We start from the raw sequence: 21,075 nt of genomic DNA on the forward strand, positions 1-21,075 counted from the left end.
TTGACATGGCTTCAATTAGCAATAAGAGTGGATAAATATTAGCAGTGTCTATATCCTCACAGTGTGGTTGGAACAGAAAGGATGGGCCTGAGAACCATATAGAGTTCTGCAAGCTGCTTCAGTAGGTCTAGTGGCACAATCTGCAGGTTTTTGCTCTGTAGATACATAGAACCACTGATCTGGGTGTGTAGATTGCCTGATTCTATTCACTCTGTTGGAGACATACACATAGAATCTCCTAGTGGTGTTGCAAATGTACCCTAGGACAGTCTTGCTATCAGTGAAGAATTTCACATCATCAGGGTCAGTGTCTAGTTCATCTGTGATTAGCTCAGACATTTCAATAGCAAGTACAGCAGCACACAACTCTAAACGAGCAATCGTGTGGGCTGGTTTAGGGCTTAATTTGGACTTTCCCATGACAAATCCAACATGACACACATTTTCTGCATCAAGTACTTTCAAGTAAGCTACTGCACCTATCACTATAGTGGATGCGTCCGAGAAGATGCACAGTTCTTTCCTGCAACCTGATGATAGAGATACAGGAACATAGCATCTGTCTATCTTTAGGTGCTCTAACTCTTGCAAGGATTCTGTCCATTGAACCCACTCACATAGTTTCTCCTGTGGAAGCAATGCATCCCATTCACTTTTCCCAGATGACAGTTCCCGAACTAAGGCATTACCTTTTATTGTCAGAGGTGATACAAACCCTACGGGATCATAGAGTCTATTTACAGTGGATAGAATACTTCTATGTGTAAAAGGCTTTTCCTTTGAGGAAACTCGGAAAATGAAACTATCCGTTTCTAGATCCCAACTTAGACCTAGGATTTTCTGCAGGAGAAGGGTGCCTGGACCTAGGCAAAGATTTTTAAGGTCCTTAGCTCTGTCTGCTACAGGGAATGTTTCCATTACTTTTTGGTTTTTGGAAGCGGTTTTATGAAGACACAGATTAGATTCCGCCAGCGTTTGCATTGCTTTACTGAGGATAGAAATTGCATCTTCAGCTGTGCTAGCAGAAGCAAGTCCATCATCTACATAGAAATGCCTGAATACAAAGTGCTTGGCTTCTTGTCCATAGTACTCAGAATTTTTCTGGGTCACCTTTTGCATGCAGTATATAGCAGCAACAGGAGAGGGGCTGTTGCCAAATACGTGCACTTTCATTCTGTACTCGACAATTTATTTGTCTATGTCATTGTCTTTGTACCAGAAAACGTAGAAAGTCTCTGTGGTCTTCTCTGACAAGGAAGCAATAAAACATTTGTTGTACATCTGCTGTGAAGGCAAAGGGCTCTTTTCTGAAGCGCATGAGGACACCTAGCAAAGTATTGTTTAGGTCAGGGCCACTTAGCAGTAAGTCATTTAAAGAAACTCCTTCATACTCTGCACTGGAATCAAAAACTATTTTGATTTGGTTAGGTTTGGGTGGATGGTAAACACCAAAAATTGGTAGATACCAGTGTTCCCTATCTGTCTCAAGTGGTACTGCAACTTCAGCGTGATCATTGTCTAGCATCCTTTCAATGAATTCAGTGAAATCTCTTTTCACTTCTAGCTTCCTCTGCAGTGTTTTGCTGAGTGAATGCAATCGCCTCATGGCTTGCTCCCTGTTACAAGGCAAAACACGTCTGGGTGTACGAAAGGGGAGATGGGACATCCAACTGTGATTGTCATCTTGGTAGGACTCTATCCATAATCTGCAAGAAGGTCTGATCCTCTATAGAGAGGGCCTGTTTATCATCATCTTTAGTTTTCTGGAACACTGTACTCCCTAGATTGTCCGTCTCAATTTTGGAATTGACTTCTTCCTTGCCATATAGTGTAGAAGAATCCCAGTGCTGTGTTGACCTGCCAAAACTTTCCTTGACAACGAAGCTGTTGTGACAAGGACTGAGAAGAGATGTGTGTCCATTTGTTAACACAGATGTCTTCAAAGTGATAATGTTGTCAGGCTGGTGCACTGTCACCAGGCAAACTTCTCCTACAATGACCCACCTCAGGTCCAGTCTCTGTGCATAGGGGGCATTATAAGGTCCATTGATTTGCTGGCGCACCTTGTGTATCTGAAGGATGTCTCTTCCAAGAAGTAGAAGGATAGAAACATCTGGCTCAACAGCTGGGATAAGGTGAGCAATTGAGCGGAGGTGAAGGTGATAATGGGTTACTTCTGGAGAGGGAATCTCAGTTTTGTTGTCGGGTATCATTCCACACTCTATTAGGGTAGGAAGGGGAAACTGTGCTTTCTTATTGAAGGCTTCAATGGCAAAGTCAGTAGCTCTTCTCCCTGTGGTTTTAATTGTCCCCGCACATGTCCTTAGAGTGTATGGAACTGCACTTGCCTTAAGGTTAAAAATATCAAAGAAGTCTGACTTTGCAAGGGATCTGTTGCTCTGTTCATCTAGCACTGCATACATTTTCACTGCCCTTTCTCTCTTGCCAGTGGGAAACACAGTCACTAAACACATTTTAGAGCATGATCGTGCACTCTTGCCTTGTCCACATACTTCAGTGCAATTAGACATTACTGAGGAGAGTGGGGTCTCTTGTTGCTACCTGCCCTGATCTTTCATGGGTTCTACAGTCTCTAATGATGGAAGAGCAGGGCCAGGGTGCAAAGCTGCAATGTGTCTCTCACTGCCACATTCTGTACATTCTACTGGTATTTTACAGTCTTTGGCAATGTGATAAGTAGATCCGCAGCACTTGAATCAGATGCCGTTTTGTTTAAGGAAGGACATCCACTCTGCAATGGGTTTGCTTCTAAAGCCTTTGCATTTATTTAGTAGATGTTTTTTTTTTTTTTTTTATGTATTGGGCAATGTCTATCAGGGTTTTCTATGGTATGTACCTTGTAGGTGCCTTCACAGTCTGTGACTTCTGAAGGTACAGCTGTTTTGTGTGTGGATACAGAGGTCCTACCATGAGGTCTGTGAGGCCTTTCAGGTCTGTGTGATTGATTGCCACGGTGGTGAAAGCGAAACTGGGATCACTTCGGATTTTCCCTTGCTGTCGGACAAACCTAGAAACACAGAAAAATGTGGAAAAGCGACTCCATAATCCTCTTTGAATTTACCTCCCACAGACATCCACTTGTCTTGCAGATTTGAAGGTAGTTTCTCTACTATGGGATTAGTACCTCTAGCTGTATCTAGATATGAAAGTCTTGGCAAGTTATTGTAGCCTTACGTCGTCTCTGTAGCCCACTTTAGGAAGACTTCAACCTTTTTCAACAGTGCTCCTTCAATTACCTCTGGGGATCCATATGTTTATTTTAGTCTTTTCCATGTCATGTTGAGTACTACTGCAGGGTTGAACAGGCTTGCTCTTCTCATCCTTTTTGCATGATCTGCTGACTCCATACCCAGCTATTTTATCATTAAATCGAGTATCTCGGCTGGTGATAAGCTCAGTCCTCCAGTGGCATTCAGAAAGGAAGACTTCCATGCCCAATAGTTTTCAGGACGGTCATCAAATTGGAGAAAGCCTGAGCTAACCATTTCTTTGCGGATGAGATATTTGGTGACATCCACTGCACACTGTTGTTCGCACATATAATCTTTAGGTTGAGGTGGTGGGAACACTAGTTTTTTGTTCCTAGGGGGTTCTGGTGCTTTATTCTTAGTTTGCTGGCAGCCACTGATCTCATGTGGTTGATTGGGCCTGCCCATAGGGACTGTCGATCTCGGCCTGAATTCCTTTGCTTCAGGTTTAACAGACTTCTCCTTTGTATGCACCTCATTAAGGTTCTGGGTGTACTCACTTGTAGGATCTGCTGGGGATAGAGGTTTTTCTGGAACCTTTGGGTATTTATATGATCTTTCACTTCCTGACGACTTGTTCCCATATAGGCAGCAGCCTCTGCTTCAGCAACTGCAGAGACAGTCTGTTGCTGCAGGATGAACAATTTTGATTATAATGCAGCTTCTTCTTGGGCCATGGCAGCTTCCCTAGCTGCTCTCGCTTAAGCTATGGCAGCTTCCTTAGCTGCTTCCTTAGCTCTCTCTTGTGCTAGGGCAGCTGCCTTAGCTGCTCTCTCTTGTGCTATGGCAGCTTTCTTTGCTGCTAACTCCTGCATCATCATGGCTTCTTTTTCTGCGTACTGTAGCTGGACACGGGCAGCGTCTGCTTTGGCACAAGCTCTAACTGCTGAGGAACTTGCTGAGGACATCTTGCTAGATCCTGAAGATCTGGACACATACGACTGTGCATCGTCTTGCTGGGCACTGGGGATGTTCTCCCTGCCTGGCTGTGTCGGTGGTAACGTGTTATCAGTCTGGTACCTTGTTCCTGATCTTAGATTCGTACTGCAGTAATGGCATCTCGATTTACTCCAGACCGCCATGTGGGTGTCCTTTCACTGTTCTGCTTCACGTTATTGAACTGTTGTATAACACTATTCAGACAGTGCTCAGGCTCAGACATGTCCTCCACAGTAGGGTATGTTGGCTAATCTCTCAATTTTAACATCAGTTTGAGGGTTTAGAAAGACCGCAGAGTGCACCTGTCTTTGTTAATATTATTTTGCAATATGTGTCTTACCATGGAGTAGCTACCCACTGCTCTTTAATGAATCTGACACTAAGGGGCGGATTGGACCTTGTGACTATGGCTAATAGTTCTCTGACCCAACCTACTTGTGTTGGCCCCGCCTGATGCAGTTGTTCTAGTTTCCCAACAGCTGTAGGTTGTGTTAGATAACGGCTTCACAGCAGCATTTATTGGGAAAAAATTTCAGTACCCTGCAGCAATGGGAATGCACATTAAATATGGGTAGGCTCTCCAGTGGAGTAATGAGGGTTGTATTGGTGTGGTACATTATTGAGCAATATGGTGCTGGGAAATAATTACTCCATCTGCCATGATTGATGGGAGAGGTAGACATGCCAGTTCCTCGTTCCGGCATTGATGTTAGTGGTGTTGCGCCACCCATGGTAGAGTCAATTGGATCCCGGTTCCCACCAGTCATCAACATGTCAAGGAAGAGTGTTGTGTTTGCAGTCTACCCTTAAGAGACCCAAGGCTGTGGGACCTGCAGCCAATTGGAGCTGTGCAAAGCTCGAGCAGGAAGAAGTATCTGCAAGTGGAAACCTCTGAGTGAGAGAATAATAGTGATTGTGAATTTGTGAGGATTGTGCAAAGAATGCCGAAGTGACGCCTGGTTTAAGCACTGTACTGCTCCCACTGTGAAGCCTGAAGTCCACTGGGACAGTATACATTTTAAAAGTAGAAAAGTTTAAACTTTAAAACTACGGCAATCTGCCTCTAGTTATCCCATCTAGTACCTCTCCCGATGTAACAAACTGCAAATTTTGTATGGCTTGCTGGCATCCCATTATAAGAAGCTCTAGATGATATTACAATCAGTTATGTTTCATTATTTTATGGTCATTTTAAGCTTACCTTTTAAGTTAACTTTTTATTATTTATGGATTCTTTCTACTGTGCCTTCTTTTAGGATATTTTTTGTCATTATGTTTGCTGTTAGTAAACTGGCAAGGCAAGATTCCTTAACATTAAATTTTGGAAGAGCAAAATTATCAGCTGAACGCATTTTTCAGCTGTTGGATAGAACACCAGCTATTGACATAGTCAGTGAACAAGGAGAAACTTTGGTAAGTAAATATATGCATATGCAGTATATATTTTTTCTGTATTGTTTGTAATGATGTGAGTGAATACAGGGGGATCGGGGGAATTTATCAAAATTGGAACAAAGGAAAACTGGCTTAGTTACCCATACCAACCAATCAGATCCCATCTTCCATTTTTCCAATGAGCTCTGAAAAATGAAAGGTGGAATCTGAATGGTCACTATGGGCAACTAAGTCCATTTTCCTTTGCACCAGTTTTGATAAATATCCCCCAATACCTGTAAAGTGCACTGTGATAGGTTCAGGCATTATATATGCAGTAAAATTCTAATAATATGCCATCCTCTGGAGAAGGGTTAAGGGATTCTTTTAAAAACTAAGTTATGAATATGGGCTCCGTCCAGATCAGAGTCTGCATTTAAGACTGCACAGGGTCAAGCACTTGGGCTATCCTTGCCTCAGAGACCCCGTATTAAAGATCAGTAGCAGCAAACATCCTAGGTCTGCCTAAAGACCTGCAATACAAACAGAGGGCACACTCCTCCTTGCACCAAACCCTTAAAGGCACAGCCTTCATTTTTTCGGATGTTGGGCAACTAAGGTCCACTTTACAGGGAGACTTAAAGGGACACTGACAGGCCCATTAGCATATTGAGTTATATATATCACAGTACAGGTCATATAAAGTGTATTAGAATCATGTAAGTATCCCCCCTGCCCACCTTATAAATACGGAAATATAAAGTTTTATAACCTGCTTGTCTCCTCTCCAATCTGCCCAAGGGGAGGCGTTTCATCTGAAAATGCGCCCAGCCAGCCGCTCCCAACTGCCGTTCTGAAGCCCCGCCCAGCTCATCAATATTCACGTGGCTGGGCGGCCAGCCAGGTCTCGATCCTGTGCATGGGCAATCGAATCCTCCTGGCATCGTTCGTGTGTAATCTTCTGCGCCCCGCCGTGGTTAGATCGCGCCTGCGTACACACCCTGCCTGCGTCCCCGAGCCTCTGCCTCATGCGCATGCGCCTTAAGCGCTGCTGCTATGAACAGTGTCTGGCGCATGCGCATGAGGCAGAGGCTCGGGGACGCAGGCAGGGTGTGTACGCAGGCGCGATCTAACCACGGCGGGGCGCAGGCGCAGAAGATTACACACGAACAATGCCAGAAGGATTCGATTGCCCATGCGCAGAATCGAGACCTGGAGAGTTGTAGCCGCCGCCCAGCCACGTGAATATTGATGAGCTGGGCGGGGCTTCAGAACGGCAGTTGGGAGCGGCTGGCTGGGCGCATTTTCAGATGAAACGCCTCCCCTTGGGCAGATTGGAGAGGAGACAAGCAGGTTATAAAACTTTATATTTCCGTATTTATAAGGTGGGCAGGGGGGATACTTACATGATTCTAATACACTTTATATGACCTGTACTGTGATATATATAACTCAATATGCTAATTGGGCCTGTCAGTGTCCCTTTAAAGGGTCAGCAATCAAATTTTTCCTGCTGTCTCAAGACAACCACCAACAATGCTCACTTAGTATCTTAACCTAACCTGTGCTAATAAATACTGCACTAGGTTTTCATCACCCAGAAAAATGGGCCCACCAGCTAGAAGAGACAAAATCATTTCCTAACCGCTGGCAATTGACAAGATCCAACGAGAGTCAGATCAAACGTAACAGTAATAGTGAAAATTGGACCTCACAAGTCCAGGAATACGACTTCCTCATGCCAAACAGGTTCTTTGGACTCATTTGTACAAAAGTGCCAATCAACTTGCCCCAACAAGGCCTCCCCAGTCTCGTAAATTGTCCCCCAGAAGTACTTCTGTGAGCGAACCCACACTCAAACTACAAGAAACGGATAGTGAGGGAGACAACATGCAAGGTGACAGATCTCCCCATCTCAAATTATTTTTTGGGTTTCCACTGGCATGTGGGAATCCTGGCTGATCAACGCCTGATTCATATTTACAATGGTCAGTCTCTCCACATTTTTGGTGGAAAGGCGAGGTCTCTTTGGGGTAACCAAGCCCCTGCCTCACTAAACACCCGCTCTCTAATGTCATACTTCTGGCCGGGCAGGAAAGCTTGTCCAGGTCAAGCTCGGCCAGTTGCAGCCACAAAAAACACGTTTGGCTGCCCAGTAGTCCAAGGGATATTGGATGTGGGGTGGCAGGGTGAAGTCCAAATATGCCACCACCTGCTGTTTCAAGTTCTGCTCCATGTCCTGCTGCTGTTGCTGGGTGGTTTCTTCACTAGGCGGGTGAAGAACAGTGCTCATTAGAGACTCCAGACAGGGGTTGTCTCACTTCAGTAAGTGGCATTTATCATGTAGAGAAAGGTAATACAAGGCACTTACTAATGTATTGTGATTATCCATATTCCTTCCTTTGCTGGCTGGATTAATTTTTCCATCACATTATACACTGCTCGTTTCCATGGTTACAGACCACCCTGCAATCCATCAGTGGTGGTTGTGCTTGCACAATATAGGAAAAAGCACTGTAACCATGGAAAGGAGAAGTGTATAATGTGATATAAAAATGAATTTAGCCAACAAAGGAGGCAAAATGTATAATAACAATACATTAGTAAGTGCATTGTATTAACTTTGTCTACATGATAAATGCCACTTGCTAAAGAGCGTGAGTGAAGAGGGCCCCCCAGAAAAAGTTACGTTGGTGTTTCTGGGGAGATGTCACAAGCGAGCAGCAGGATCCATTTCAGGAGAAGGTCCTGACTCCTTTCTTTAACCAGAATCAACAGTTCTGGATACGCACTAATGTAGCAGACAAAACTGAGTAATTCAGCACATAAAATGCCCGTTTAAGAATAGGCGTATTTAACCACTTGGCTGTATGTGCCCCCCCATAAGCATAAGTGTATTCACTTTCCCCCAATAAAGGATTCCCCTCCACGAACATCTGAGGAAAGGAGGAGAGGGGGAAGAAAGAGAAAGAAAGAAGGGGAAAAAAAAAAGTGTTGAACATGGATATTAATTTATTAACTGTATTTGCCTCTTTCCTACGTTAACTCAGGCAAAGGCCTGCTAATCCTTAATCCTCCTATTTTATAAGCCTGGGCTTTCGCTGCTGCTGGTGTTTGGTGAAGGAAGATTGAAATAAAGGGAACCTGTCACCGGGACTTTGTGTATAGAGCTGAGGACATGGGCTGCTAGATGGCCGCTAGCACATCCGCAATATCCAGTCCCAATCGCTCTGTGTGCTTTTATTGAGTAAAAAAAACGATTTGATCAGGGGCGTAACTAGAAGTGACTGGGCCCCACAGCAAATATTTGTAAGGGCCCCCCCAGCGCGCTTCGCATCTCCCTCCTCCTGTGTAAACCCCACTCCTTTGGCACAGTGTAGCGGTATACTGTATATTGTGTGGCACAGTGTAGCGGTATACTGTACATTGTGGGGCACAGTGTAGGCTATGTGTGTATAACACAAACATATTTCATATGAACACTTACAGTTACTTGGCTTTGCCCTTGGGGATCTCGGACGCCACTTCCACACTTTGGCCGGGGGCTCGGCGGAGCTGATGATATGTTTTATCCTAATGAGAAAGATTTCATAATAAGGATTTGGAGAAAGGGCAGAGGGATAGCAGAGCAGGGAGAGGCCGGTGCTGCTACTAGGGGGTCATACAATGGGGGAGTAATAAAGCCCACCATAATGCCCCCCCAGTAGAAATAATTCTCCTTATAATGTGACAGTGCAAAAATACCCCCTTGTAATGCCCCCAGTTGAGCTAATGTCCCCATAGTGCCCCCATAATGTGCCAGTATAAAATACCCCTATATAGTGCCCCCAGTAAATTCCCCCATAGTGCTCCTCTCCCCCCTTCCTGCTAGTGCCCCCCATAATGTACCAGTATAAAATGCCCCATATATAGTGCCCCGGTAGATGCCCCTCAGTGTCCGGCCTCTGATAGGCTGCCGGCCTAGTGTCCCCCATAATGCCCCCCAATAATGTGCCAGTAAGTGTCCCCATAGATGCCCCCCCATCATGTGCCAGTATCAAGTGCCTCCCCCCCCCCACATGTCCCAGTATCATAGTGCCATCTCCCCCCATGTGCCAGTATCAAGTGCCTCTCTCCTTCCCACCCCCCATGTGCCAGTATCATAGTGCCAAACCCCCCCACGTGCCAGTATCAAGTGCCTCTCTCTTCCCCCCCATGTCCCATTATCATAGTGCCATCTCCCCCCAAAAAAGTGCCAGTATTAAGTGCCTCTCCCCCCCATGTGCCAGTATCATAGTGCCAACCCCCCCCCCACACATGCCAGTATCAAGTGCCTCTCTCCTCCCCCCCATGTCCCAGTATCATAGTGCCAACTGCCATCTGCCCCCCCAAAAAAAAGTGCCAATATCAAGTGCCTCTCTCCCTCCCCCTCCCCATGTGCCAGTATCAGGTTCCTCTCTCCCCCCCCCCCCCCATGTGCCAGTATCAAGTGCCAACCCCCCCTCTCCCCTCCAGGTGCCAGTATCAGGTGCCTCCCCCCCCCATGTCCCAGTATCATAGTGCCATCTCCCCCCCCACCCCATATGCCAGTATTAGGTGCCAATCTCTCTCCCCCATGTGCCAGTATGAGGTGCCTCTTCCCCCCCATGTGCCAGTATCAGGTGCCAACCCCCCCTCCCCCCCAGGTGCCAGTATCAGGTGCCACTCTCCCCCCCCATATGCCAGTATCAGGTGCCACGCTCCCTCCCCCCCTATGCCAGTATCAGGTGCCACTCTCCCCCCCCATATGCCAGTATCAGGTGCCACTCTCCCTCCCCCCCAATATGCCAGTATCAGGTGCCACTCTCCCTCCCCCCCTATGCCAGTATCAGGTGCCAACCCCTCTCCCCCCCATGTGCCAGTATCAGGTGCCTCTTCCCCCCCCATGTGCCAGTATCAGGTGCCAACCCCCCTCCCCCCCAGGTGCCAGTATCAGGTGCCAACCCCCCTCCCCCATGTGCCAGTATCAGGTGCCACTGCCAGTATCAGGTGCCTCCCGCTCCCCCATGGCAGTAACAGTCGGGTATTAAAAAAATAATAATAAACACTTCTACTTACCTCCATGTCAGCGATGCGATGCGATGCAGCCTCTTCCTGTGTCCCGCCTTGTATGTCCTTATATGGAGTCAGTGCTTGTATTTCAGAAAAGCTTCTGCTGGGATTCGAACCCACGACCTTCTGCTTCAGAGGCAAAGCAGCTAACCACTAGACCATACCAGCTGCCTTGCGGCTGACTAAAAAAAATATGAGACTTCTACTGTTATAGCTGGCTCACATCTATACACATGACAGCTGCTCATATATAGAGATATAGCAGAGCTGAATGTGCTGAGGCAGCTGTCATATAAAGGATATAGCAGTATCTCAGATATATCTCTATATGACAGCTGTTCCAGCACACTCAGCTCTGCTATATCTCTATATATGATACCTGCCCCAGCAAACCCAGCTCTGCTACATCTATGCATATGACAGCTGCTCAAACACACCCAGCACTGCTATATCTCTATATGACAGCTGTCCCAGCACACTCAGCTCTGCTATATCTCTATATATGACAGCTGCTCCAGCACACCCAGCTCTGCTACATCTATATATCTCTAAGTATTGCTATACAGTAGATAGATATATAGAGATATAGCAGAGCTGAGTGTGCTGGGGCAGCTGTCATGTGTATAGATGTAGCAGAGCTGGCTGTGTTTCGGCAGCTGTCATGTGTATAGATGTAGTAGAGCTGGGTTTGCTGGGGCATTTGTCATATATAGAGATATAGTAGAGCTGAGTGTGCTGGTGCAGCTGTCATGTGTATAGATGTAGCAGAGCTGGGTGTGTTTGGGCATCTGTCATGTGTATAGATGTAGTAGAGCTGGGTTTGCTGGGGCAGCGGTCATATATAGAGATATAGCAGAGCTGAGTGTGCAGGGACAGCTGTCATATAGAGATATAGCAGTGCTGGGTGTGTTGGGGGCAGCTGTCATGTGTATAGATGTAGCAGAGCTGGCTGTGTTTCGGCAGCTGTCATGTGTATAGATGTAGTAGAGCTGGGTTTGCTGGGGAAGCTGTCATATATAGAGATATAGCAGAGCTGATTGTGCTGGGACAGCTGTCATATAGAGATATAGCAGTGCTGGGTGTGTTGGGGGCAGCTGTCATGTGTATAGATGTAGCAGAGCTGACTGTGTTTCGGCAGCTGTCATGTGTATAGATGTAGTAGAGCTGGGTTTGCTGGGGCAGCTGTCATATATAGAGATATAGCAGAGCTGAGTGTGCAGGGACAGCTGTCATATAGAGATATAGCAGTGCTGGGTGTGTTTGGGCAGCTGTCATGTGTATAGATGTACAATTAGCCAGCTATAACAGTAGAAATCTCATATTTTTTCAATGAGTTGTAATGCAGCCTAATGCAGCTGTGAAGGGGCCCTGAACACGATATTTAACTAACTTGAAAATAAAACTGTCACACACGCTGCCGGGGCGCCGGGCCCCGAAGCAGCTGCTTCCCCGGTAGTTATGCCACTGGATTTGATACATATGCAAATTAACCTGAGATTTGTCCTGTCCCTGACTCATCTCATGAACAGGACTCAACTCAGGTTAATTTGCATATGTATCAAATCGTTTTTTTTTTACACAATAAAAGCACACAGAGCTATGGGGACGGGATATTGCGGATGTGCTAGCGGCCATCTAGCAACCTATGTCCTCAGCTCTATACACAAAATCCCGGTGACAGGTTCCTTTTAAGCCTATAATATATCAAACAGTGTCTCACTTATTTTGCCTTTTTTCCACGCTAATCTCCTACTAATGAATGTAGGCAAAAGCCTCTCAGTCCCCATTCTTCCACCTATCAACTTTGGTCTTACATTGCCATCGGTGATGTGAGAGGGAAGATTGAATTTGTAATATACTGGATGGACAGAAGTAGAGAGTGTGGATTGGGAACTGTACTGCACCTGTTACTCTAACACAATAATTAGCATTTACTAACAAAGTTGCCATATTTGGGGAGTTGGTGAATGCTGTGGCTCCATACTGGTTATCCCTTATTTAATATCTGGGATATATTCCTTAGGCCTCTTGCACACGAACTTGGGTGCCCTGTGGCGGTGCTGCGGCCCGCAAATTGCGGGGAGCAATGCATGACCACCAACGGTGGGTCAGCCGCAGAGGATCGCGGACTCATTCACTTTAATGGGTCCGCCAGCCGCTCGTTCCGCAAAAACGGAAGTACAGTACGAAAGCCCACGGAAGCGCTCTGTAGTGCTTCCGTTTGGTTCTGTTCTGTGCTTCCGTTCCGCACGATTCCGCATCTCTAGATTTGCGGACCCATTCGAGTGAATGGGTACACATCCGTGATGCGGAATGACCACAGAACGGCGACCGTATATTGCGGATCCGCAAATGCGGTCCGCAAAAGGCCATGGAGCGCAAACGTTCGTGTGAAAGAGACCTTACTGAAATGCCGCAAAAAAAAAGGGATGATCAGCAGGGGCTCAATAATAACAGGAGATCTGGAACTGGACTGAAAACTACGCAGAAACAAAATGCCTTAAATAAGGACCTGATCCCTTCAACTCCTACAACTGAGGTCCACTGATTCTGGAAAAGAGTCGGCAAAGGGTTTAGACCCTCAGCTGAAGGAAAAACAGATCCTGAATGACTCAGGGGGTTTTGTAATGAATGCCGTAACAACTGAAATTGATGTTATAATGGTCATACTGTGACCAGACTAGAAGATGTGTTGGGGAAATTAGTAATTCAGATTGGGTTGGTACAAACAGATGTAACTCTGATTAGGGACGACTTAGTAAAGTTGAGAGAGGGTCTGTAGGAGATGGAGAATAGAACATCAGCGATGGAAGATCTAATATAAAAATTGGAGTAGGATGTAGCATCTTTAAAACAAACAAAGGAGACCACAGAAAATAAATTGATAGACCTAGAAGATAGGTCAAGGAGAACAAATTTGAGATGTGTAGGAATACCAAAGGGGGCAGAGGGATCTAACTGTGAAGAATTTATGGAGAAATGGTTCCTTGAAAATTGTAAACCTGGTACCCTTTCTAGTCTTTTTGCAATAGAATGAAGCCCATAGGGTCCCTAGAAAAAAGAGAATAACAGGGGCTCACTCAAGATCAATTCTGGTTAAGTTCCTTGTTTCTAAAGATCGTCCCAACACTAGTCCCTAGTGTTGATCGAGCATGCTCGGCCGAGCACCAGTTTGGCTCGAGTATCTCGATGCTCAGCACATAGTGGTATTCGGCCGAATTCAGCATGTGCTCAAGCGCTATGCTCGAGTCTCCTCCTCGAACGTTTGTTGGCTGCTACGAAGCCAATAAACGTGCACGTATGTACTGCACTTCACTGTAATGCCGTAGCCATGTTAGTTACTGGCATTACAGTGATTGGCTGGCCGAAACGCTATATAGCACCCAATGACATGTTTGGCTCAGTGTTAGTCAGGGAGAGCTGTGCTGAAGAAAGGAAAGATAGTATAGGGAGTAACATTTTCTTTTTTACAGTAGAAAAACTTGTCAGACTTAATTGCTAAAACTTTACAGACCCAAAAGTCCTTTTATGGACTGTTGTGTGTGGCAGCAATATCTATTTTTAGCGCATCCTGCGCTAAATATCGTGCGATAGTTAGGCTGCTACAACTCCTGTGTAATGTGTGCGCATCCAAAAAATATCAGTGACATCCAGTGTACTCTTTCCGTAAAACGGTGTCCGCTGCGGACAGTGACATTACCTGGAGTACATCTCCTATGTAACGTTTCCACATCTAAAATACCTGTGAATATTCCCTATAGTTTTATATTAGCCGCTGCTGACATTAGCGACATTATCTGTGGTATTTCTCCTTTGTAACGTGTTCACATCCCAAAAATATCTGTAACATCCAGTGTACTTTTTCCATAGACGTGTCCACTGCGAACAGTGACATTAGCTGCGCTACATCTCCTGTGTAACATGTGCACATTCAAAAAATATCAGTGACATCCAGAGTACTTTTTCTGTAGACTGTGTTCTCTGCGGACAGTAACATTACCTGGGGTACATCTCCTGGGTAACATTTTCACATTCCAAATACCTGTGACGATCCCTGTAATTTTATATTAGCCGCTGCTGACATCAGCAATATTTCTCCTGTGTAATGTTTCCACATCCAAAATACCTGTGACATTCCCTGTAATTTTTTATTAGCCGCTGCTGACATCAGTCACATTATCTGCGGTATATCTCCTGTGTGACTTTTCCACATCCCAAATACCTTTTTTGCACATACACTTAGAAATCCTACGGTACTGTACGTGTGACCAACTTTCAAGAATATATAACATTTAATATGAAGAAAGCCAGCAGTAAGGGACAATAAAGTGGCCGTGATGATGATGGTGCACGCAGAGACCGTGGCCCTGGGCACGTTGAAACTGTGCCTGCTGCCAGAGCACAAGAAAAACAATCATCCAGGATACCTAGCTTCATGTAACAGTTTGATGGGCTGCGCAGAACAATGCTCTCAAAGTCAGACCAGTGTGACCAGGTGATCGGTTGGATTGCAGCAGATAATGCTTCCAGCCAGTTAAGCACCATGCTGTCTTCCACCAATAGTGATGGATGAACATCGGCCGGGACGATTCGCGAATGCGATCAAATGTTCGCGCACCGCAAGGTCCCAAACATTAGACATTTACCGCACAGAACACAAGTAATTATGTGGCTGGAGGTACATTAGGCGGTCAGCGTATAACAATTTTACTGTTGGCCAGTTATATTGCAGGACCAAAAACTATGCATTCAAAGTACATAAATGATCAAGTGATTATGTGGCCAGAGGTATATGAGACGGTCAATGGATATCAATTTTAATGCAGGCCAGTGGACTACAGGCCCTAAATATTATTCATTCACAGTACAGAAAGCACAATTAATGATGATGTTGATGGAGGTAAATTAGGCGGTCATCGTATAACAAATTTACTGTTTGCCAGTTAGATCACAGGCCCCAAAAATTATGCATTCACCGTACATAAATGATCAAGTGATTATGTGACTGGAGGTATATTAGATAGCCATTCAATATCAATTTTACTGCAGGCCAGTGTAGTACAGGCCCCAAACATTAGGAATTCACCGGACAGAAAAGAGTAAGTAATTATGTGGTTGGAGGTATATTAGACGGTCATTAGATATCAATTTTACTGCAGGCCAGTACAAATAGATGTCAAATATATATGTTTAAAAGAACAAAAAAATATAAAATTAGATTAAAAACATGGCTAACGAAATCCTCCCTCTTGAAAACCCCCCAAAGGATAATAGTTGAAATTTGATAATACGTGGTCATCACAGGTGTTGAATTCCTCCGAGGTCCAAAACATTAGGCAGTCACGGACAGAAAATGCCTTTTATGCCGCTGTATTTACCTAAGACAGGGGCCATTATTTGTTCTGGGTGGTGGCAGATATTTGTAGGCTGTCATGAGGAAATTCAATTAAACGTGGTCATCACAGCTGTTGAATTCCTCCGAGATCCATGCCTCATTCATTTTTAGAAATGTAAGGTAGTCCACAGTGTCGTGAGCTAGGCGAGTGCACTTATCGGTCACGATACCCCTGCTGCGCTGAACGTCCTTCCTATCAGGACACTCGAAGAGAGGGAAGGCAAGAGTTCCATGGCAAATTGTGCCAGTTTTGGCCACAGGTCAAGCCTGCACACCCAGTAGTCCAGGGGTTCCTCCCTTTTCAGAGCGTTCACGTCGGCCGTTAACCCGATGTAGTCGGACACCTGTCGGTCTAGGTGTTGCCTGAGGCGGGATCCGGAGGGCGGCTGTCGATGGGTTGGCTGCAAGAATTATCTCATATCCAAAGTGACCAACACATCTTCAAACCGCCCTCTTCTTGCATGCGCTGTTGGATTGGTACTCGCAAAGTGTTTTCTTTCGGTGTAAATTCCTCTGCCAGCGCCTGCAACAGCAGAATGCAGTATCTCTCACAGCAAGACCTGGAAATGCTGCATTCTGACAGCCTTCTGTGATGCTGGTAGCATGCCCTCTATTTTGTGTTTGTACCGGGGATCTAAGTACGTTGCCACCCAGTACTGGTCTTTTCCCTTTATGCTTTTTAAACGGGGATCCCTCCACAAATACTGGCGCATGAAGACCCCCATTTGCACTAAATTGTAGGTGGTGGAACGGCCTGGCTCCTGCTCATCGCCCAGGAGAATGTCGTCATCGGTCTCCTCCCCCCATCCACGGACAACATTAAGGATCCCCGAAAAGTTTAAAGCCTGCTCTTCTTGCTCCTCCTCCTCCTTCCCCCCAAGGCACCACCCTCCCCTGACTCCTCTTCAGACTCCTGCTGACTTGTTTCATATGGAGTAGCCCCCCTGGGAATTCATTCAGCATTGCGACTTCCTCATCTTCCTGACGAACTGATCAATGACACAACACAATGCACGCTCCAGAAAAACGGCGTAAGGTATGATGTCACTGATGGCGCCCTGGCTGCGACTAACCAGTTTGGTGATCTCATCAAATGGCCGCAGAAGTCTGCATGCATCGTGCATGAACAGCCACTGGCGTGGTAAAAAAAAAAAAACAAGCTCCAGGGAACCTTTCCTGCCGCAGAGTTTGTACAGGTTGTCGTTAACGGCACATTTCTGCTAGAAAAGCCTATTAAGCATATAGAAGGTGGAGTTCCAGCGCGTTGGACAGTCACAAATCCGACGTTTAACGGGCGAGTGGTGCCGCTGCTGAAAGCCAGCAAGGAGAGCCATGGCCGTGTAAGATCTTCTAAGAAACGGTCAGAGATTTTCCTGGCCTGCTGCAAGACATCCTGGACCCCGGGGTATTTGGCAACGAATTGCTGCACGACTAAGTTCAGGACGTGTGCAATGCACGGCACGTGTGTAATTCTGCCCTGTTTTAGCGCACTCAGCAGATTGGCACAGTTTTCACACACCACTTTACCAACTGTCAAATTGAGCAGGGTTAGCCACTGATCGGCCTGTAACCACAGAGCTGAAAGCAGTGCAGGACCGGTGTGGCTCTTGGCTTCCAGGCACAACAACCGCAGCACAGCATGGTAACGTCTCACCGGGCACGTCAAACAGGTTCTGGGGAGCAGCAGAAGAGGCAGTAGCAGTGTAAAATAATTTTTCAGCTGAGGAGGAGATGGAGGAGGAGAAGAAGAGCAGGCCTGCATGCAATCCGTGGTGGTAACACCAAATCGACACGGGTGCCACGGGTTACATGCTTGACGGCCATCAGAAGTTTCACCCAGTGGGCAGTAAAAGTTATGTACCTTCCCTGCCCGTGTTTGCTAGACCACGTGTCTGTAGTCAGATGTATCTAGGCACCGACACTGTGTGCCAGAGAGATATTCAATTGCCGCTGAACGTGGCCCTATATCTCTGGGATTCCCTTCTGGGAGAAATATTTCCTTCCGTGGACTTTCCATTGCGGTGGGCCAATGGCCACAAATTTTCTAAAGGCCTCCGAGTCCACCAGTTTATATAGCAGTATTTGGCGGGCTAGTAGTTCCAACAAGCCAGCGGTCAGCCGTTGAGCAAAAGGGTTATCCAGCGTCAACATTTTACACTCGAACATTTGGGCCACGGAAGCCTGCCTTTTACCAGATGAACGTGACAATGGCATAGTGGAAGGTGGAGTGGAGGACAAATGGGAGGAGAGAGGAGAAGAAGAGGCAGGACGTGGAGCACCGGGAGTGTGGCTTTGTGGGTTCTGACGGCGTTGCTCCCACAGGGCTCAGTGATGGGAGGCCAGGTGCCTTCTTAAGGTGGTCATCTCTAGGTGAGTGTTGGGCTTACCTCGACTTATGCGTTGACAGCACAGGCTGCAGATGGAAACACTATTGCAAGATGTGACCGTTCATGGTGGATGGCTTGCTCCAGATACATTTGCAGTCTTCTTCTTGCCTCCTGTGCACTGTGAGTTCTGCCTGCTTCTCCTCCTTATCTGCTGCTCCGTCTCTCCCTCTGAAATCCCCTCCTCTTCCTCTCTTGTGGGCATCCACGTGACGTCCATCAACACGTCATCATCACCACCAGCAACAGCGGGAACCACCCTTCTTGGGCTGATCTTGGTACTGTCATCAGACCGCTGGGTGGCAGCCGTTGCTACCTCCTCTTCGTCATCCGATGCCAATAATGGCTGAGCATCTGTAAGGTCTGGGAATGAATGGGAAAATTATTCCTATGACTCGAGTGGAGGGGCTATGGTGGTGGTGGTGTCTTTGGGGGTGCACACAGCAGACAGTGAGAAGGGTGCAGATACAGAAGATGAGGAGGGTGCAGAAGCGGAAGGCTGAGTGAGCCACTCAACCAAGTCTGGTGCGTCCTTTGACATAATCGCACACAACTTCTCCAACCTCCCACAGCCTGCTTCTTCCTCTGCCTGTCATTTTTAAAATGACACTGTGCCAAATTCCCTAGAGAAGAGCAGTATTTGTGGAAGCAGGTATATTGCAGGCCTCAACCAGTAATTTGTGGAAGCAGTATATAGAACCCCTTAATCAGCATTTTGTAGAAGCAAGTATATTACACCAGTATTTTGTAAAAGCAGGTATATCAAACCCCTCAATCAGTATTTAGTGGAAGCTGGTATATTGCACCCCTCAATCAGTATTTTGTGGAAGCGGGTATATCAAACCCCTCAATCAGTAATTTGTAGAAGCAGGTATATCCCACCTCTCAATCAGTATTTTGTTGAAACAGTTACAGTGCCTTGCAAAATTATTCACCCCCCCTTGACTTTTTTTCGTATTTTGTTACATTATAGTCTTGAATTTAATGTTTTGTTAATCTGAATTTTATGCGATGGATTAGAACACAATAGTCTAAGTTGGTGAAGTGAAATGAGAAAAATATAAAAAATAAAACTATTGTTTAGAAATAGAAAACAGAAAATTGGCATGTGCATATTTATTCACCCCTTTGTTAGGTAGCCCATAAAATGCTCTGGTGCAACCAATTATATTCAGAAGTCACATAATTAGTGAAATGATGTCCACCTATGTGTCACATGATCTTTCATTACATATACACATCTTTTTTGAAAGGCCCCAGAGGCTGCAACACCTAAGCAAGAGGCATCACTAACCAAACACTGCCATAAATACCAAGGAACTCACCAAAAGAGTAAGGGACAATGTTGTTGAGAAGTCAGGGTTAGGTTATAAAAAAATATCCAAATCTTTAATGATCCCCAGGAGCGCTATCAAATCTATCATAATAAAATGTAAAGAACATGGCACAACAGCAAACTTGCCAAGAGACGGCCGCCCACCAAAACTCATGGACCGGGCAAGGAAGGCATTAATCCGAGATGCAGCACAGAGACCTAAGGTAACCCTGGAGGAGCTGTAGAGTTCCACAGCAGAGACTGGAGTATCTTTACATAGGATGACAATAAGTCGTGCGCTCAATAGAATTGGACTTTATGGCAGAGTGGCCAGAAGAAAGCCATTACTTTCAGCTAAAAACAAAAAAGGCACGTTGTGAGTTTGCTAAAAGGCATGTGGGAGACTCCCAAAATGTAGGGAGGAAGGTGCCCTGGTCTGATAAGATTAAAATTGAACTTTTCGGCCGTCAAAGAAAATGTTGTCTGGCGCAAACACAACACATCACATCACCCAAAGAACACCATCCCCACAGTGAAACATGGTGGTAGCAGCATCATGCTGTGGGGATGTTTTTTCAGCAGCCGGGACTGGGAAACTGGTCAGAGTTGAGGGAAAGATGGATTGTGATAAATACAGGGATATTCTTGAGCTAAACCTGTACAACTCTGTGTGTGATTTGAGGCTAGTACGGAGGTTCACCTTCCAGCACGACAATGACCCAAAACACACTGCTAAAGGCATACTTGAGTGGTTTAAGGGGAAACATGTAAATGTGTTGGAATGGCCTAGTCAAATCCCAGATCTCAATCCAATAGAACATCTGTGGTCAGACTTAAAGATTGCTGTTCACAAGCGCAAACCATCCAACTTGAAGGAGCTGAAGCAGCAGTGCAAGGAGGAATGGCCAAAAATCCCATCTTCAAAGTTGTTGGCATGTTCTGTAAATTAAATGATGCAAATCCTCAAACAATCCATGTTAATTCCAGGTTGTGAGGCACCAAAATACAAAAAAAAGTCAAGGAGGGTGAATACTTTTGCAAGGCACTGTATATAGAACACCTGAAGCAATATTTGGTGGAAGCAGGTATATTCCACCTCTCAATCAGTATTTTGTGAAAGCAGGTATATCACACCCCTTAAATCAGTATTTTGTGGAGACAGGTATATAGAACCCCTGAATCAATATTTGGTGGAAGCAGGAAATTGCACCCCTCAATCTTTATTTTGTGGAAGCCGATGAATCGCAGGCCTCAATCAATATTTTGTGGAAGCAGGTATATCGCACCTCTCAATCAGTATTTTGTGGAAGCCGTTGTATCGCGGGCCTC

The 21,075-nt window shown here is 45.8% G+C and overlaps 1 protein-coding gene across 1 annotated transcript in view; it reads left to right on the forward strand.

Moving 5' to 3' along the window:
- LOC122939473 (ATP-dependent translocase ABCB1-like) overlaps positions 1–21,075 on the forward strand; it is a 578,859-nt gene that overhangs the window by 515,480 nt on the left and 42,304 nt on the right. Inside the window, exon 22 of the mRNA XM_044295545.1 lies at positions 5,465–5,621. Coding sequence (XP_044151480.1) covers positions 5,465–5,621 — 157 coding nt within the window. The remainder of the gene's footprint in view (positions 1–5,464; positions 5,622–21,075) is intronic.

The sequence above is a fragment of the Bufo gargarizans genome, chromosome 5 (assembly GCF_014858855.1).
Source record: "Bufo gargarizans isolate SCDJY-AF-19 chromosome 5, ASM1485885v1, whole genome shotgun sequence".
NCBI classification, from domain to species: Eukaryota; Metazoa; Chordata; class Amphibia; order Anura; family Bufonidae; genus Bufo; species Bufo gargarizans.